Source organism: Nilaparvata lugens, chromosome 1 (genome assembly GCF_014356525.2).
Source record: "Nilaparvata lugens isolate BPH chromosome 1, ASM1435652v1, whole genome shotgun sequence".
Lineage (NCBI taxonomy): Eukaryota > Metazoa > Arthropoda > Insecta > Hemiptera > Delphacidae > Nilaparvata > Nilaparvata lugens.
This window is the reverse complement of record NC_052504.1, coordinates 48,490,790-48,511,491: the sequence shown is the minus strand read 5'-3', so window position 1 is coordinate 48,511,491 and position 20,702 is coordinate 48,490,790. Positions and strand designations below refer to the sequence as shown.

At 35.8% G+C, this 20,702-nt stretch overlaps 1 protein-coding gene across 9 annotated transcripts in view; it reads left to right on the top strand.

Moving 5' to 3' along the window:
- LOC111054079 (zinc finger protein rotund) overlaps positions 1 to 20,702 on the top strand; it is a 266,315-nt gene that overhangs the window by 202,069 nt on the left and 43,544 nt on the right. For 4 of the 9 annotated variants that reach the window (XM_039435481.1, XM_039435524.1, XM_039435533.1 and 1 more), the window contains exon 7: positions 14,248 to 14,307. The exons of the other annotated variants lie outside the window; for them this stretch is intronic. In XM_039435481.1, coding sequence (XP_039291415.1) covers positions 14,248 to 14,307 — 60 coding nt within the window. The remainder of the gene's footprint in view (positions 1 to 14,247; positions 14,308 to 20,702) is intronic. 9 annotated transcript variants of the gene reach the window in all.

Here is a 20,702-nt window from a genome sequence, read left to right as displayed (position 1 = left end):
CCAATTTCTGTCCAAGTTTTCCTGTGAAATTTATTCAAATTTATTCCTGATTTTTAATAAAGACCACTTCCACAGAATATTATTTTACGTTTCTCCACAACATTACTGTCCAATTCATAATTTCTGTCTTCATCTGCATTTATGATTTTCCGAACAGATCTGCAGAATTTATCGATCTAATCCGTTTTCATCCGTCACTTCGCTAACACTGTTTCTCATGTTCCGATTACTAAAACGATGTTCGAATATTAATTGAATTTCAACACCTCGCTTCATATACTGATTTGCAACACTAAAGTCTGATTCTCCTATATTATACAAGTTATCTTACTTGTCATTCTCTTCGTCAAACTTTCTTCAACCCACCTTCTTGTCGTGTGTTGATTCTATACCTTTTACAGAGAGTCGACAATGAATTATTTGTTGAAACACGATTAAATAGCCGAGTTACATTACAATATTATATTATCGATTTCTTCATTGTGAATAATTTTTCATACGTTGTAACATTGAATAATGAGCTAGAATGTCATTCAATTAGTGAATAAACAAGTTGTAACTTACATGAATAAAGAGCACTAATCTGATCTAATCTATTCCAAACAGGAGCCTGCAGACATTGCACGCGGTGATCTGACAGACCACTCCACTCAAAATCATAGTTTTCCCACAATTCTAGTGCAGTACAAATGAATTATCTTGGATAAAATAATTATGCTTATGAAGCTCCATTTAGTAATCTAAAATATCTTGATACGGTAGTTTAAAAATTGCGGGTCAGCTTCTACGACAAAAATAAGCACCAAAATTGAAAATTTATGGAGTAGCCCAACTAGATATTAACCAACTGATAGATGCTGAACATCTAGAAATTAAATATAGTTATGTTTAGTTATTGATGCGATACCGTAAGAAGTTGAAAGATATGATTAAGAGTTGCCAGTTCTTATCAAGTGAATGGAAATTGCAGGTCGCTTATTCTTTGAAACAGATTAAGTGGAAAATAGAGTAAGGAAGTGACCGAGAGGAGAGGAGAGGCCTGGAGGTAAAGCAGCGGTATTACAGTGCAGGCCAAGAAGCAATCTCATCTTTTGACATTTAGAAGGGCACCTGCTATCAACACAAATAACCGGTCCAACACCAAACTGTCTCAAAGCAGAGCGAAATGTTATTTTGTTGTTCATAGCTCCCACTTTATCTTCACTTCTGGGTTATCTTATTCCACCTTTTCTTTTTGCTCCTGATCAAGAACGGGATCTCTCGCTAACGGACGAATCGACAATTAAAAAGGCAATCTCTAAATGTCACATATTTAAGATACCAACAGTCTATCAAAATCCAGAGTTCTTTTCAATAATCCCCTCCCTCTCCCTCACCATCATCAACAATAAACAGTCGAAAAACTTTGGAAATGTCTGAAAACGTGTCGGCGAGAATCCGGTAGCTTAGAATATTATTTAACAAATGTGATTCGCCCAAGCATCATGCACCCCGTCTCACGATTCGACCTGGCATGAGAAAACACCAAAGTCTGCTCCTGACAAGTTGATTTCATAAGCAGATTAAACACACCTCTGTGGAGTTGATTATGTTCGACTCACTTATCTTCAGCTTCTGATTCTCTTGAACACAAAGTAGAAAATTCTAAAAATGCTTTTCATGTAGTGCTTTTTCGAAACTAAAGGTTTATTATCTCAACCAGTTTCACTAGCATGTAATCGTATCAGATACCTCATATAAGGACAGTCGAAATACATTATAATATATTTTTAGAATGAATACTGTGAACAAGAATGCAACTCTCATGATTTTATCAAAAACAAATCGTTTATTGCACAATCTAAAACTATTATTTCCAAAAAGCAAACTCTTTGAAATAAGTATAAACTTCAACACATTTCTTCCTCAAAGATTCTAACTACTGAAAATAGTAACTGGGCCTCTGAAGGCTAAAATTTCAAGAGAGTTAAGCTTCTGAGATTATTCATCACCTCTCATGAGAAACAATGCTCGAAGATGTCAACACAAATATTATGAGAATGAATTTTGAGGAGTAGCATAAATTGTAGAGTGAAAAATAATAATGTCTACAGCTTATGGAACTCATTCTATGATGAGATTTTCTAGATTGTTATTATTCGAGCAGTTTGCACCATTAATTTTTATGTTACTTTTTTGTAAGTTGCTTTTAATTGGAATCACCTTAGTAATTCAGCTCCTACTGGGTAAGAGACTTGATATTCATATTTTTCTTCGAGATTTAGTAAATTGACTCCAGGAAGCAGTCAGCCTTCAATTTAAGATGTTATCTGTCATGAGAAAACGTGGCTTGATTTATTCAGCTTCTGTCATTTTGAGTCTACATTATGCCAATGTAGCATTCATGCTGCAAGGATTACAAATCTATTAAGATACTGCCTCAAGTAGGCCTACAGATGAGGAAAAATGAAACTTACAGAAGTTTTCAAATTGAGATCGTTGATTTTTGAGAAACACTATTTATACATATTTTATTATTTATAAAGATAAAAAGACTCAATATGACTTTCAGCAGCACTCAAAAACAACCAATTTCAATCCTCGTGGCATAATTTCAATGAATGTCACATCTATTCAATTATGCAAGCACTTCTAAATGATGGCTGACAACTTTTCTAGCCAATTACTGGTTGAAAAGCTGTATAACTTATCAAAGATACGGCCTAGTTTTGCAGTCACTTTGTGGAATAACTTGAGAGTATCTGAATCAATCTTAATCACGTTTACTCGGGTAGGACTTAGAAGTTATTGCGGATTTTTTTATAAGAAATATTCAACAAAAATTGTATAGATAGCTCCATTATAATATTTACATTATGTCTCACGAGATTTAAGTTTTTCTAAGAATGTGGGATTGCCAAAAGTGAACTAATTTAGTAAAGTAGTTGGATGAGTCTACATCTACAAACGTTTTCAGTTTTGGGAGACCCTCATAAACGTTCTTCATCTCTGATAATACCGTCCTAAACCTATGCACATTTCAGGTTGACAGGGGCTAATGTGCGTATACTTGCAAATGAGAATAATCTAATATGATACCTTCTCAGTTTTCGACTGAAAAAATTGCATCGAGAAATAACAAGATTTACAAGCATCAGCTTTAACTACATATTATATTATTATATTAATATATAATATACATATTGATATTATGTATATTATTATTGGATGATATTGGATTTTATTAAAATTATTTGTAGTAAGACTTTTCTTTTAGAAACAATTTTCATATTCAATTGCATCTCTACATGGTCAGATATTCATATCAAGCAATTGTACTTTGAATTTAAAGTACCGAGATCTGAATTTATTTTTTGCCAAAGATTATATTCAATCAATATCAGCTCTTTTCTTTATTATTAAATGGTATTATAGTGATGAAAATTTATTTTATAATATCATTTCTCTGGTTGAATTTCATACTCTTTATAATATCTTCAACATCAATTTTCAGTCATAATTTAGTAACTTTCTCAAGTCTAATCGGTAGGCGTGTCAGCAAAGCAGGAGAATTCAGTTCTAAAATACTTATGAAATGTGGCACTTCTAGAAATCTGTCACTTTTATGAAATGAGGGTGAAACAGTTCTTTCAAGAAAGGAACTGACCGTGAAGAATGGACAAAAAGCAACACTGATCCTGCCTGGTCCTGGCACAAGAGGGTCTTTCACTGCGTCGTTCACTTATGTCACTAGAATTAAACAACAATGCTTGCCCGGCTGAATTGCCTTATCTCTTGTCTGTCCTTTTAAAATAAGGTTCCTTCATTCCCATGAACAACAAAACACTGCTGTCCAGAATACATACACTCCATGATTCGGGATTCTATTCTCGATACAAGTGCACAAAAGCAGGTTAATATTAGCTATTCTATTATGTTGTAGAATTGTCTCGTGAGACGGTAATGCAGATCCCATCACTGTGTATATAAAAGTGCGTACAGACTAGAACGTCACGAACACGCGCATTTCGCTTTTAATCAGCTGATGTTCAGCTCATTTTATCTCTATTTGTTTAGGAACAGTGAGATAGCCCATAGCATCAGCTGATGGAAAGCGAAATGCGTGTGTTCATGGTGCAAAAGTCTGTACGTTCCTTAATATAATAAATAATCAAATCAATCAATCAAACTAATTCATTTACAAATCAAAGACAGTACAATGAAAGAAATATATACATGAAGAAAATTGTGAATGTTCCATTTAATTCCACATACAGAATGGGTGAAAAGTCCTAGAATGGCTTAATATCTCATACACAAATGTTATTTGATGGTGGATGTGATTGAGGATCCTACTCAGATTGAAAATAATACTTTACTATGGCTTCAAAAATCGGGTCCGCCATCTTGGATCAGACATATTGAATGAAACTTTATTTTTTTAAATAGGAAGGTGGTCATGCGATGCATGATTTCGATACAAAATTTCAAGAGAAAATGAATGCTGAAAATTAAACATCAATATCTCAAACCGTTCAGAAGATATTCACATTATTAATCAATATCATGCATATCAGAAATGAAATACATAAGTGATATTGATTAATAATTTGAATATCTTCTGAACGGTTTGAGATATCGATGTTTAATTTTCACCATTCATTTTTTCTTGAAATTTCGTATCGAAATCATGCATCGCATAACCACCTTCCTATTTAAAAAAATAAATTTCCTTTCAATATGGCGAATCTAAGATGGCAGACCAGATTTTTGAAGTCATAGTAAAGTAGTATTTACGATTTGAGTAGGATCCCCAATCACACCCACCATCAAATCACCTTTGTGTGTGAGATATTAAGCCGTTCTCGGACTTTTCACCCACCCTGTAGATACATCTGTATGTGGGGAAGATTAATAAGATAAAAACAACTACTGTAAATATGTGATTATCACATTTCGTTATGTATTTTTAATTTGTTCTATCTTATCTATCTTTGGTTTCATATCCAAAAAAATGTATAAGCTTTTTAGAAGTTTCAAACATCTATTAACTATCTTATACGTAGATGAGTATACTAACACTCACTGTGGATCTACAACACTGTAGATTTCACATTGACAACTAGAGAATGATCAATCTGAATAAATATAGAATTTGAAAATCAGTATAAATTCTTCTCTAAGATATAACTAGAATTATCTGACCATATAATGATTGCGGATTAATTGCCAGTCGTAAATAGATAATAGAGCTGAAATCGAATCTCTGATCAGATCCTACTTCCTAGTGTTTAGAAAATATGATTATTGTAATCAATCTGATAATCGACTTGAAATCGGAGTTGAACCAATAATTAATTATCTTATCAATCATGATGTTCACTTCACAAAGGTCTGGCTTTCTCACAAAAAATCTTGTCATGAAAAAAAACATTAAATAAAAGAATCACGGAACTGAAATATGTAGTAACTAATTTCTCTACGAAATGAATACTATTGGAATCCTATTTACACCTCTGTAATTAGCAAGCGTTATCAATGAATGATTTACTCTGTTGCTTATCATATATTGAGCTTGAAGTCATGAATTTGGTTGAAAATTGTCTTTTCAAAAGAGTATAGAGTTTATTCATGGAGAATTTTGAAAAGCAATGTGAATTTAGACTAAATATTTATTTTATTTTTTTCAATATATTTTCACATTGCATCACATTTCGGTATTACCAGAGACAAATGGATATTTTAACAGTGTCTTTACTCCATGGTATCTTACTCATTTGACTGGTGAATAGACAATTATTACAAAATCTAGTCATGTAAGGTATATTTCCAACTTGAACTTGAATACAACAGACATGCCAATAAGCAAATGCAAACTGTCATTATACAGAACAAAATTATGAATAATTATTCCTGGAGACCACGATTCTAATAATCAGCTGAATTGTGCCCATTCATTAGAAACGAAAGCCATTCCTTCCATTGAAAAGGTGTGCTAACCCTTTGTTCTGTAATCCCTCCACAAATTGTCGAATATTGTGGAAGGTTCAGTCCGCTATCCTATTATCAGATACCTAGCTATTTTTGGCGATAAGCAGTTCTCGAACAGCTCCCACAACAGTAAACTGCCCATTTTCTACCTGCAGCCTGCAGACCAATACACGTGCTTCTGCGCCATTCAACAGGCTGATTCTTTGGAATGGTTAGGAGGTTAGAGTGACCACAAGTTTCAGTTTTGTTCTTTCCTTCAGCTAGTGCACACATTTCTCAGTTCTCTACAAAATGAGTGATGGCGAAAGCGATTCTGGATATCACAACGACGAGCAAGTGAGTTTTATACTTTATTCATAAGCTTTTAAGAAGAACGTAGTATAATTCTCAATGTGTAGCATTCTCATTTGTTGAAGTGACTTTTTCTTGTGTATTTCTAGCTCTCTTTAACATTTCGTTGGCAGGAATATTACCTAATATACTCTCCTGAAAAAAAATAGATAAAAATGTAATAATAGTGTAATTTTTTTGCAGAACTGACTATAAATCTAAATAACTAGATTAGAAAACTAGACTAGAAGTGAACCTGATTTGTTAGTCATTTCACGTGATCTATTCATCTGTTAGCATTCGTTGATGTGTTGTTTTTGTCGTTTTTATGCGCCAAAACCTTGCATACTTCTCGTGTCGTTGGTCGTTGAACAAAATTGGTACAATGATCATGAAATTTCAATAGAAACCGTTTTTGAATCTGGGAGCTCACCCATATAATATTATCGAAACCGGTTTGCCGAAGTGCAGTTGGGTTCTACTGGAAAAAACGTATTCATAATATTTATACCACTATTTTTTTGAAAAAAGGGCCCTCTTTCCGTATACGTGCCCTATACGTGGTCCCTATATGTGTCTAAACTTCCAACTACTCCTTTAACAGTGTAATATTTTTTTCTTGTTCAGAAAAACATTTACAAAGCTATAACTTAATCCTAACCTCAAAATATATTTCTCTATTCATATAAAAACTTTATAGACAACCATTTCTAAATAATCATTAGTGGCTTCTTCACTTCAACCTTTAATATATTCTGCTTGATGAAAAACAGTCTTTTTATAATATTTATATCTATAAATTCTAATATATAATCATAATAAAGGAAAGAATCGGCTTATGGACGTACGGGATAGGAAATTCACGAATAACGCATCATCACGTCTGAACAAATGGACTGATTAATTTGAAATTTTGCATATAGATTCTTGATTTACCGAGGATGGTATTTAAAATTATTGAAGATTTCAGTAGGTCATGTTTTCAGTTTGTCAAGTTTCTAATTAGACCCTTGTGGAGCACGGGTTGTCTGCCAGTCATATAGGGTAAATCAATGATAATCAATAAACATTTTAATCATAGAAGATAGTGATTTAATAATAATTAAATCAGCTCATACTCCTAATCAATACTCCTATACTCCTTAATCAATTTTTTATATTCATATCACCAAATTAACAACTATGAGAAAACTGTTGAACATCTAAATAATATTTTATAAACTGTGCTGTCAATGAATGACTTGATAATTATTACTGAAACTTATGGTCACTCATTATTGAGTTGCATTGCTAGTAGTTTACAAATGAACATGTAGGGTATAATAATTATTAAAAGTATCAAGCTCAAATAATAGGTTACTTTCAATATTTTTAATGAGATGTATTGCGAGTTCTTGAGTGAATCATACTGAACTCTAGTCGAAAGGTGCAGTTCCTACATAAAAAAATTTAGTCTATTGTACAATCCCTTCTGCCTTGCTGCATTTAGTTGTTGGTTAGGTTGAATGGTTCCTAAAACACAGTGATGAGCGATAAAGCATGCGATAGCTAACAATGGATTCGGCTGAAAAAGTACAGAATTTTGATAATATCTCCATTCTTTTCTCCAATCTTGTGGGTTTGCGGACGGTGAGTGCAGGAGATATCAAATACGATAAAGATGCACTCGTATTTTATGGGGAAGATGTTCCTTGTTTGGCTGGGAGATTGGGAGATTGCCGAAGCTACGAAAAGGCAAGCATACTGTCTTGGATGTTGAGCGTCCCAGAATCTCACATTGGCAGCCCTACTGGTTTGGTGAATCAGTCTCTCGAGAGCCGAAGTTTGAGCCACTTGGAGCCACAACCCCTGGCCACCTGCATTCCTATGCAACCCTCCCTTCTTACCCCACCACCTCCTAGACCTCTACTCCACCACCTCCTCCAAGTTTCACAAAGCCAAAGCTAATAACTCCCTCACTCGTACGAACAACCAACTCTGGTGCCACTACTAATACAAGTTTAGAGCAATGCATTAGGCTGGCTACTAACGTTTGGAAATGCATGATACACATGTTATCATGCATTGTCGTTTCATCACAGCGAAAGGCTTCGAGCAACATTTTTTGAGGTTGGGTTTTTGTATCTTCGATTTTTTGTTGTTTATTTCTTCTTCGTTGTTCTATTTGAGGTAAACTAGTAGTTCTGTGAACAGTAGACCTCACCCATTATTCTCATCCACAAGTACCTTATTGAAACTATAGACCTTATGGAAATACAGCAATAGACTGGCTTTTCCACACATCTGGGTAATCACTTGTCAGCTGATTTATGATGAATAATTCTATAGTCTGATTTTTACTCTAATATTGGCGTATGAAGGAGGCTCCTTTTTCCTTTTATATTATCCTTGAAATCCAAAATTTCCAAAAACCTTGTATATACGTCGACGCGCAATCAAAAAAGGAACATACCTGTCAAATTTCATGAAAATCTATTTCCGCGTTTCGCCGTAAATGCACAACATATAAACATTTAAACATAAAGAGAAATGCCAAACCGTCGACTTGAATCTTAGATCTCACTTCGCTCGGTCAAAATTTTTTTGCATTATTATACTTTGTAAATTCCCAGTGGTTCATTATGTTAGAAGCCTCTCTTTGATGACAAAACATGCATGAAGAACATGACTGTGTATCATGCATTTCCACTCATGCCAGCCACTAGATTCTGAGTTGTATATTGAATACAGTATATGAAAGTTTAGGTCTATCTTTTTTCCAATTGAGTGTGCATCGTAGAGTGAAGCTGATGTGGGACAAGGGGCTTGGGGCCCTGGCCCTGGCTTCCATGAGTTTTACAAACATATATTCTGACATTGAATTTTTTGATTGATTCTGAATACCAGATTACGTAGAGCAATCGATATTGAACGAAAATTCCAAACAAAGCTATGTGTACTATCTTGAATTCTTTAGGTATACAACAACACTTTCGGCAGATAACCAAATTAGATAAAACAACTCGAGATTGTCAAAACCACTAAGTTTAGGTCTGATTGATGACAGTGTAACAAACGATAGTAGTAATTCGAAATTGTTTGATAAATTAGTTGTTTTGGAAATCGTTGTTGTTATGAATCTATTTTTTACTTTTTAAACAAATTATAAATTCTCCAATGTTGTTTTCCATCACGAACTGTTTATTATTAAATCACTTTTTTGCTATTAAAAAGAACGACTAGCAGTTTGATTTTCAATAAATGAATTTATTGACTTACTAAATTATAAATAAATGGACTTTGCATTGAGCCGACCATTTTGATTGTCCTTAAATAAGAATAAGTAGTATTAGGTCCAAACCTCGAGAGTTCCTAGGGATAATCAACTTTTCTTCCGTCAAATGCAGAATTCATCCAATCTTACCAAACCCTTCAACACTACATTACTACTATAATAATCTTGATTACATCAGACTGGCGGTATGCAGTGATATTGAACTTGTTGGCAGACAGTTCAATTGCATTTGCGGCGATAACAATTACTTACTTTGATCACATTGTTGGAGAATAAGGAAATAATTGCCAGACCACTACTCGCATACTGCACAGGTTACGTGAATCGATCCTGCACAGGTTACGTGAATCGATCCTGCAACTATCGATTAAGCTTTATTTATTGTTAGCTCAATGGCCATATATGTGGTGAGATTCACTTAGAACTCCCAGTATTGGTTGAGTTAGAAGCTTTGATGTTATTTACAAGGAGTACCGACAGTTTTAAGAGAATCTCACTCACGCTTATCATGTAGCCAATAAAATCAACGCTGTCTACTGTGATCGCGATATGGGTAATACAAAATTATACATATATATTTTACATACAATGTTGCGTGAAATAATAATATATCAACGCATCGGTAATGTATTTGAGTCGTCTCAAATAGAATCAGATGCAGTAATAGAGAATTATTTACAATACTTGGTAATGGTAATAGTGTTCACTGAATAGGGGATACTATGGGTAAGAACCGGTTAAGTACGTGTAGCTCTCAAGATATCTCGCGGTACGGCTCAAAGATGTTGTTTGTCTCTCACTCACTCCTCTGTACTGAAGTTCCACTTAGGAGTGAATTTACTATCAACCACTGGAGGTAATTTCAGTCGAGATAGTGATGACAACGACAAAGAACATTACTTACTCGTGTAGTGGCTCACGTGTTACATAACTTGAACAACATTGAAACAGCATGGACTACTGAGCTGTCTGCTGCTCTTGTACTGATATCTTCACTGATACATTGTGCTGTAATTTGAATGAGCTACGAAGTTACAAGAAGGCTCCGATTCTTTCACAACAGGAACAGGTGCATCCCTGTGATAATATTCAATTTGCTCTGTACTTGTCGGTGGAAGGGTTTTCTTAGTAGACTAAAATATTCCTTTTATATTTGCAGAAGGAACAAACAAGAAGTGATCCCCTCTTCATCTAAGTTTCTAAACTGATTTGGATTATGAATTGTTTTGTTTTTGCTTTCAATCGCGTACAATTTTTCCTGTAGGATTGAGCAAATTTTCAATTTTAATTTTTAGTCTTAATTCAAATTTTTCTGTCGGTCATTTATTGTGGAGCATCAAGCTCAGCTTCTACCTCTCTCATAATAATACTAGTACAAATAGCCTACTGTATTTTCCTCAGAGTGGCACTTCAAGGCAATGTTTAGAGAACAATCATAAGGAAATTTACTCAATTGATTCAGGTATTGGCCAACTACATAATTATGAGTTTAGTTTTTTGTAACAGGAATTTAAGAAGTCAAATATGTATGCTGTGATGTATTCACATAAATGTGAAATGTCGACATATTATATCTTACCAATCAAAAACGTCTGTATAAAAAACACATCTCAAACAATATGTGTTTTCTGTAAATTTGAAATTCCTCCTAGAAAAAAACTTGTAGACAAAATAACATAACAGGTAGAGATCCCACCAGCCAAAATAGCTTCATAACGTTTTCCAGTCTGCAGCATTTTATTTTGAACTGTTTTTGTCTAGTTGACTGAACTGCTGAATGTTGTATCTCGTCAAGGTTGTCCTCGGTCACTATCGGACCTTCTATTTTCAACCAGAGAACTATTGTATTTTTTTTGCTTCATTTATAGTTCAAGTTATTCAATATTCACTATTCTTTTAAGGGCTATCGATTACTAAAATACTACTAGATGCAATAAAATAAAGAGCATTTGATAATTTTCATTGTGTTTTAATAGTACAAGTTTTTATAGTTATAGTTGTTCCTTATTGAAAAAAAAAAATGAAACAGTATGTATATACAGTATATAATACTGTATGTGATATACAGTTGTTGTTTAGAGCAACAATATTATGTGTATGGTTGGACTCAGAAGCATATACATGTATGGGGTTCTGTTTTGAACAAGTGACCGACGCTTATATCTTTAGAATTTCTTGCAGACGAATGCTGTTTGCCTGGCTGCAGCAAAGCCTCAAATCGAATGACCGTGAGGTAGTCTCAGCGCACAACAATAGCAACAAAGAAGGGAAGAGAGAGCTGCAGGCCTGAGCTAGGCAGGCAGGCATAGAGATACCAGATTTCGTTTCTACTAGAACGAACGATCTTGCGCAACAAGCATGCAAGCAGGTCTGTCTTGCGTGCGTGTGAGGGTGTGTTTGTGTGTTGGCAGCCAAGAGGGTGTCCGATTGTATTTCGGGGGTGTAGGAGCGGGTGGTGAGGGGGGATTCTTTTTAAAAATTCCTGTTTTTTCAAGTCGCGTTCACACGAGTTGAGTCGCTAGACACGACTGCTGGGCCCTCTTTCAAAAGCTGCACGCACGCACACACTCGCACCAAGTTCTACCTGGACTGAGGGCACAGGTGACCGAGGCACCGACGCTGAGATGACGCAGTTCATGTAGCTCATCAGGATTGGTGATGTCGATGCTGATGCTGATGATAGCATCTCGATGAATTCAGGTCCTAGACGAGGAGGGGGTGAAGTGAGGCGAAAGGGAGGATCGAGTGTGGGAGAGGAGGAGATAGATCAGAAAAGTTTGGCGGCTGTGTTGACAGAGCCACCCTCAAAAATCTTCTAGTTCTTCACCTTCTTCTCCTTCTCCTCCTTGTTCTTCTTATTCTTCGTTTTCCTCTTCATCTTCACCCACCTTCTGTCTGTTCTCCTCGTATTTCTATTCACGACTATCATCTGGATCGAATCCCCAATTCAAAATCAACGTTGCATTATTTTATTGTCCCCCGAAATGCTTTGTGCCAAGATTCAATTTTGATATCGAGATAGTCGTTTTGATTTCGAAAATAGTGGCCTGGGAGAGATTTGGACTGTAAGGGACAAACTAGAACTAGAAGTTTAGACTTAGGGGGAGAAATACCTCTACATACTGGAGCTGGAGCTACTAGAGATCCTGGGTTCACCATCTTTGTAAACGATGTGGAATCTATATCTTAGGGATCAAATTCAGCTGCGAAGAATTTGATGGGAGAAAATTGGTGAAACTTTGCTGCAAGAAGTTCAAAAAGTATAATCGATACGAAGGTAGTTGAATATAGGTAGAAAATTGAGAAACTTAGAAAAACCCCTTCTGTGAAAAATATCCTGATTGATTACGAATTTTTGAGGTTGATGAATTGTAATTTGAGCCACAATACAATGCAAGAATATTGGGAACTGACATGACACAAAATTCTCTTCATTCTAGTACAATAACGTATAAAATAGCACATATGCATACACACCTGGATTCCATATGAATCATAAGAGATTTGATAAACTTTTTGCAAACAATATTCTGCTTGTGCATCTTCTTTACACAAATTTGTGGAGTTATGAAGGTATGCCATGTGCGATCCGGCCGACCACCTAGACTACTGAAACACCATATTCTAGGCAAACGAGTGAAAGACGACACCTGCAATCTTGGCTTACAAACCGGATGACAGACACTGCTGGACCAAAGTAATACTGTATTATATAATTATATATTATGTAGTATACACATATACTACTATTGTTGGACCCTGGACCCAATAACACTCGACTAGAGACAATCCAATCAGTTGTCACCGTAAGGAACGACATGAAACCATGGATTTCAGCTTGCTGCTTATACAAACACATGTCGATTCTTGTAGTGCAAATACTGTAGTCTTGCTATTCAATGGATAGCCAACTGTGTCCTTGCTGTAAAAATCCAGTTTCGGTATTCACACATGTTTCGAATGACAGCCAGTTGGTCAACTAACCACAATCAGTGAGAGTGCCGTGCTGGTATCTGCAGTTACTAACTTGCAAAAATAAAAATAATTCTGTGGTCTCGTGTGTAATGTTTCCAGAATGTATAGGAGATTTGCAGGTGACAACAAAAATATACTAAAAATAATTGTTTCAGTAGGATTTTTTATAAAAATGAATATTGAAGATTAAAAATGGATGAGGTCGCCAAGGACTCAAAATTGAAACGATCAGTGACATAATGCGATTGAGTACTAGGGTACATATTTGAAATAATATTTTCACATGGACTAATCTTGACCTCATCTTTGCACTTAACAAGCTTAGCAAATGCAGTATCTAATTCTAAACACATCCATCCCTCTCAAATATTCAACGGTATTGGCAGAGTGTGAATTTCAAAGTACAAAGTTTTGAATCTTTGATTTGAAATGTCTGTGATGCTATAATTATATCAGGATAGGTTTTCCAATTTTCCAATGATTCCAATAATTTATCTGATGCACAATGATAGTTATTTCAATTCATTTCCATTTGATAAAATTTTATCAAATAGCAGATACCAATAGTGGCTTACATCCTTTAGAAATTCAATTCACATTTCGAAAAAAAAAATATTCACATTATGAAGAGAAAATCGTGAGGAATGTTAGTGTCTTCGTTCACATTTAGTATCTCATATGATATTTCCTTATTGCAGATGCCGGGGGCTGGATTCCACTTTAAAGAACCCAGAGAGAAGCAGCCCCCAAAAGATCAAGTATGACGAGTTTTCAAAATTCATTTTTCCTCCTACGAGGTAGTGGTAGAGATAGAGCTATTATTGATATCTATTTCAGATTTACTGGCCTAGAGACCACTGGTCTGAATTATGCCAATCCGATATATCGACATGGGTTTAAGTTAGTTTTCGTTATAGTTGTGAGTTTGTGATGTTTTGAGTTCAAAATTCAAAATGGAGTATTTTAGTTTTTCAGATTAAGACTTAGCATTTCAATTGTTATTCCAACTTCTACTAGTTTAATAAGAGCTTGAATGCTTAAAAATAGAGTATCCCAAATGATGAAGCCGGGAATTAATGAGGAAGTGCAAACCATATGCGGCTTAACTGAAGTGCTTGTTATTAACTCTAGTCGAATAATAATCAAGTCACATCTAAAATTTAGGACGACAGTTTTCACAACTTCACAACAGTTTGATATTTTGATATCCCACATGAAGTCTCTTTAATAATATATTCAAATAGGAAATCTTTAAAAGCATCTCTATATTGATTTTTTTTGAGAATATAAATAACCTATACTAGAAGACATTCTACATAAATATCCATTCTAATCACTGAATCTGTGAAATAATCATATTTTCATATGTAGGTACATTATTTATAATGTTTATTATTGTGTTGGTTACTAAGTTTACTATTATCATAGTTCAGTAGGAGAATTTGGAAGAACTAGCATTTATTCTAAATTTGTTGAAATAATCAACAAGAGACAATGAATCACAGTAACTCACAAAAAATTGTTTGAGTATCTATTTTTAATCAGGTCTATCTGATGGCCATAAAGATACAGTTACACAAATCAACTCAACTTAGAACCTCAAACTTTTCAAGTAACAACTATCCAATCATTCTCACTCCAGCTAATGAGAGTTGACAGTTAGAAGTGAGAGTCTGGCGATGAAAGTAAAATCTGAACAAGCAAATTACAGTGAAGAACACGGAAAAGTGACATGATAGCCTAATTTCTGTAAAAATGTTAACAGCCGGTGTCGATTATTATTTACGAGGAAAGTGATGACCCTAGTGAACAAGAAGCAAGAGATGAAGAGGAAGGAGAATAACAAGTATCAAGTACAACACTAAAAAACACGGTAGCTTTTTTAATTCACCACCTTCTATCCACGTGCTTTAGCCGGTTCTGCCACGCGCCTTTATATTATTCTTGCACTCTGCAAGCAGCGATCCTCTGTTGTTTAAGCTTTGAGATAGAAATCAAATTCATTGTCTTCTTTGTACTCACTTTATAGTATTACAATATATCATGCTGGCTTTCGACGGTCTCCTCCTTCTCGTCCTTGAAACTGATTCAGAGCTATCGTAGCTTACTATGAGGTGCAGGCAGACAAATTCTTTGATTTGATGACAATAATATTCCTACAGTAATAATTAACAAGAAATCTTGAAAAGTTGATTTCTCAACACGAAATTATTTATTATTCTTCACACTCCATCCAGCAATATTAGAGAGGGCATTATTTCTTCCTCTATTGCTTGCAACAAGGGTTGACGGAATCAATAATATTGTTGAGGAGTGATGAGGAAGATGGAATCCTAAATCCCGGTTTGGCAATTATAAAGTCTCTGATACTCATTTATATAATTTTCTGACTTGTTTGAAAGGGTGATGAGAATTCTACTTGGAATTTAACAGGAATATTGAAAAACTACTTGGATATAGTGAAAAGTATTATTTCAGGAATCTTCCTGTTTAAGAAATCTCCTCCAGTGTTATTGTTACAGTACTTCCTAGTCACCCCAATTTTTAGAGAAAATGAGTAAGATACAGTGCCAAATAGTGACATCATTGTGACCCTGACAAATCCATCTGAACCCTCCAGGTTGACTTTTCGGTGAGTACCTGGATGTCTACGCTAGGCACTCTCCACACCTTTCTCTCCTCATTGTGTGTTATACAAGTTAATAAATCCAGAAGATGAGTAGTAGCCAATTTGATCGACGTAATTGCTCCACAATATCTGCTTACCCCTTTCGAGCGCGAAGGGTTGAGGGTTGCCTTTTGTGCCAGCTATTTGACCGCTCGTAATTTTTTATGCTTGCGTAAGAGTTTTTCGCAGTTTCGTGCTCCCCTAGTAGCAGCAGCACGCGCTCACACGCACGCGAGCACATACTCTCCAGTCGTTCCATCTCTGCGCTAAATGTCAAAAATCCCAAGTGACGAGATAAACCGAATGATGCGAAATATCGGGTCCTAACCGATCAAACGCAATAGGACTGAACCGACCAGCCCTGCTCCACCCTCCACCCTCCACCACTGTACGATTGTGCCGGACCAAAGACATATGTTCGTCGGAACCCATATCAAGTCGAATTAGTCAATCTACCGGCCAGTAAAAAAGTACGTTATCCGATGACGAACAATACTAAATAACACACAACACAACACACCCTTCCACCCAACCCGTACACACACAGTTAAAGTTGAAGTGATAATCCTTGCCGGAGATAATTGCTGTTTTTTCGGCGTTTTTTCCAGAAGCTGTTTATCCGTAGCTGTGCGTCTCGTTTCATCTACTGGTCAAACAGAATAAGTGCTTTTCATTTTGTTAGTGAACATGCCCCAATGGTCGTAGTCTATAAATGACTGCGGAATCGATCAACAGTGCAAGAGCTTAACAGCCAGGATGTTTTAAGTGAGTTGATGAAATAATGAGTAGAATGGAGTTCCAAAATCTATTACAGTACATACATCCGTCTAATCACTCATGCACAAGCATAAAGCTCATATGTACATCATCTAGCAACTGTATGAAGAGGCACTCATTCTGAAAGATGGAAAAATTGCAGTCTTTTCGAGCAGCTGTAGTCTGATATGCGAAATTGATGAAAGAGAATAGCGTAGTAATCAGTATTTTTCAACTGAAGGCATAGAAGGAATTTATTTGCATCAGTCAGTGAGTCTAGGTCCAACTCATCTTCAATTGTATGAGAAGAAACAAATTAAGGATCGGGATTTAGCTAAGTTCTAGACTTAAAACAGCTGAAGTCACAAAATTGGCTTTCCGAAACCAGGCGTAGTCGCAATTTTTAATATGATTTTTATTTTCTCATTTCTATAATTGAAAACGTTTTTCCTTGACGGAATGAAACATTCCTAAATATTTTCAAAATAGCTGAAACTTTACACTATTTTCTCTTTATTTTATTCTGTGTCCGATTTTCTAGTTTTTCGAAATTTAATTCAAACGTAGACTGCGACTACGCCCTGCCTGTTTCGGAAAGCCAATTTTCTGACTCCACCTGTTTAAAGTCTAGAACTAAAGTCTAGCTAAATGCCGAGCTCGGAAACCGGCCCTTAATAGCATAAGGTTCTACAGTAATCAGGTTGATGTAAGGTTAATATAGTAATCAGACTTGGTTCATGAAAATAGAAAATAATAAAACATTTTGGCAACAGTAAAGACTGAGCCTACTGGAGTCAGTAGAAGGGTTGGTCATAGGTCATAGTTCTTCAACATGACCTTTCTTGATTCTCGTGTGAAATTGAGTAAAATTTTGTTTGCCGGTTTCCTCCTGAAGAATCGATCTTCAACTTTGAATAAGTTGATGAACAATTATAATTATTCTAATAATTGATCATTTTCTTACAAAAATTCAAGGCTGTGTGTTTAATTAATTGAAATGAAGCTCCAACAAAACCTATTGTTTAAAAAAAAAAATGTCTTAGAGTAAGCATATTGATTCTCTGATATGCATATCACTCAACACAATCCAATCAAACAAAACGCCAGATGTGTGAAATCAGTGAAATAGGCAAATCACATAAGAAGGAAGTAGGTATCGTGATGCGGGACGTTCACTTCCGTGCACAAAGCTCAGCGGCGGGGAGCTGAAAGACGTCTGTCGGTTCCTGCAGATGGGCGAGTGAGAGAGAAAGATATAAAATGAGAGAGCGTGTGAGAGTGAGGAGTTCCGTGTTTGGATGAGTGACATCGAATGCAAAACTGCTGCACTGGGCAGGTCAAGGTCACTCACTACCTGACGTTCTACTCGCCAAAACGTGAGAAAAAAGTTTCCAACAATCGGATAATCGAAAATCTTCCCTCCTCTTTATCCACCGGGCATCCTGCTTCAATCACCACCACTAAATTCTCACCGTCTCATTTTTCTCTTCAGTGATTATTTTGCCGTTTCCCTATTTCTGGAGGAGGGTAGTTCTACATACACCGTCACCGTGAAGCCGCGCCACCCCTCGCAGGCTTTTATTCTGAAAAAACTGCCATTTCCTAGTTTATAAATATCCTTCTGGCCTTATAGGCGACCCCATTTCCTTTTTACGGTTTTTATACACTTTTCGTACAAGATCCGTTTCGTTTTTGGACGAAAAAAAGGAAGAACCATGGAGAGGAGCTCTGCCATGTGTGCACGATTTTCTATCGCGTCCTTTAACACTCTCTCCCTCTTTCTCTTCTATCACTCAATCTCACTCCTTCTTTCTCTTTCTCCGTCCTATCTCTTCATTTATTTCTTTTTCTATTTTATCAGTCTCGTCTCTCATTGGCTCCCTCTTCTTCTAACAATCGATCTATCTTTCTCTTTATCAAATGCTTGTGTTTCGATCCCTCTCAATCAATCTATCTTTTTCTGATTTTCTCTCCCTCCTGCTTTATTTCTCTTCTTCTCCACAAAAGACTTTTTCGCACAAAGAAGAGAGGTCTGCGAGACAGCGAGCCTTCGTCATCTTTCGCCTCGATTCTTCTCTTTTTAACCAGTAGAAGATTCTCCAACAACGGTCTGTCCTCTATCCAATCCATCGAATGACCCGTCAAGCGGACTGGAAACATCCCCGCTTCCAACTGACAACATTCATTGGCATCGGTCAGACAATCTACCCTACAAGTTGTTTTATTAATCGTGAATAAATTCGCAAAAACCGTTGCCGAAAACGTTATTTTGCACAATGGGTCGATTTGGATTCAAAATACAGTTTTGCACAATAAAAAAAATCGTTATGCACCAAACCATGGATGGACAAGAAATAACGTATCTCATTTCGTTGGAAATGATCAGGAGGGATTCGAACCAACTACAGATTCTCAGAGGATAGTTACAATTTTTCCAAAAATAATTGAAAGAGAAAACTATCTTCATCTTTGTGCCTTGAAAGATTGACTACGATAATAAAGAGCTTCAAAACATTTTTTCAATGTTGATATTAGTTTTTTTAATTGAAACTAAAAACAATAACACTGAATATTGATATTAATATAATTATATAAAATAGACTTAATAGAAATTATATTGATCGAAAATAATTCGTACAGTCAATATTACGAATATTTTCAATGTAGTAACAATAAACGCAGCTATAGAGATTGGGCAGGTAGAAATCGGATCCGTTCTCGCATAGAATATAACAATCTCATAATAGTTTATAATCGCATAATAGTTTTCTTAGGTTTAGGTGAGAAAAATTATGAATAAATAAATTATCAATAAAAATAAGTTAGTGATGAACATAGAATGTCGAATGTGCAACAAATCGTAAGCTATGTGGTATTTTATCATGCTGTGACTTGCTATAATGATAAGATTGATAGTACTATTTTCAATGCCCGGACGCTTTAACCTATTCGAGCTATTTATTAAGTGATATTAATGAGATTCAACTTTTATCTTCGTATTTAATTAATTCTAAAAATGGAATTTTCTGAACCCTCTTCAAGATGCAATAAATGAGAAGATAAATACCATACCGATATTAAGTGAAGTCTGCTCCTGTTCATAATTATTGCGAGAATGCTCTACAAAATCGAGTTATTGATCATTTACAGGACAACAGGAATGTTTGGCATTGGGAATGAGCAAGTTGAAAAGAGATGTTCATCCTCGCCATTGTCTAATCAGTCTCCCTTGTTTAGTTTTTAGTCAGTGGGTGTGTGTGTGTGTGTGTGTGTGTGTGGTGTGTGTGTGTGTGTGTGTGTGTGTGTGTGTGTGTGCCTGCGGGGTGCACTGACAAGTTTTTTCAGCCCCTTTCTTAATTTCTCGGCTGCCTCCACACCCCAACACGCCAATCTATCGCTGTGCTGGGGCCAGCCAGGGCTTGCTCACAAAAGTAGAGAGCAGCGTTCTTGGCGTTCTTTTCGTTTGGAAAAGAACTGGCGTACTTCAGACTTTTTTCTTAGGGTGGATTTCTAAGGCGAGGAGGGGAGAAAGGAAGCGTTGGCGGGTGCAGGGAGAGAACACCTCCCTCCGAAGCGCCCTTCCAAGACAGTGTTCCTCAACAGTGTTCACAATTTTTAAGAAAAAATCTAATATCTGTCAAAGCATTGCCCGTAAAACATTACGAATCTCAGATGGACCTTTCGTTTTTACAACCAAGTTTTTTGTCAACTTTTTTGCTTTCAAACTAT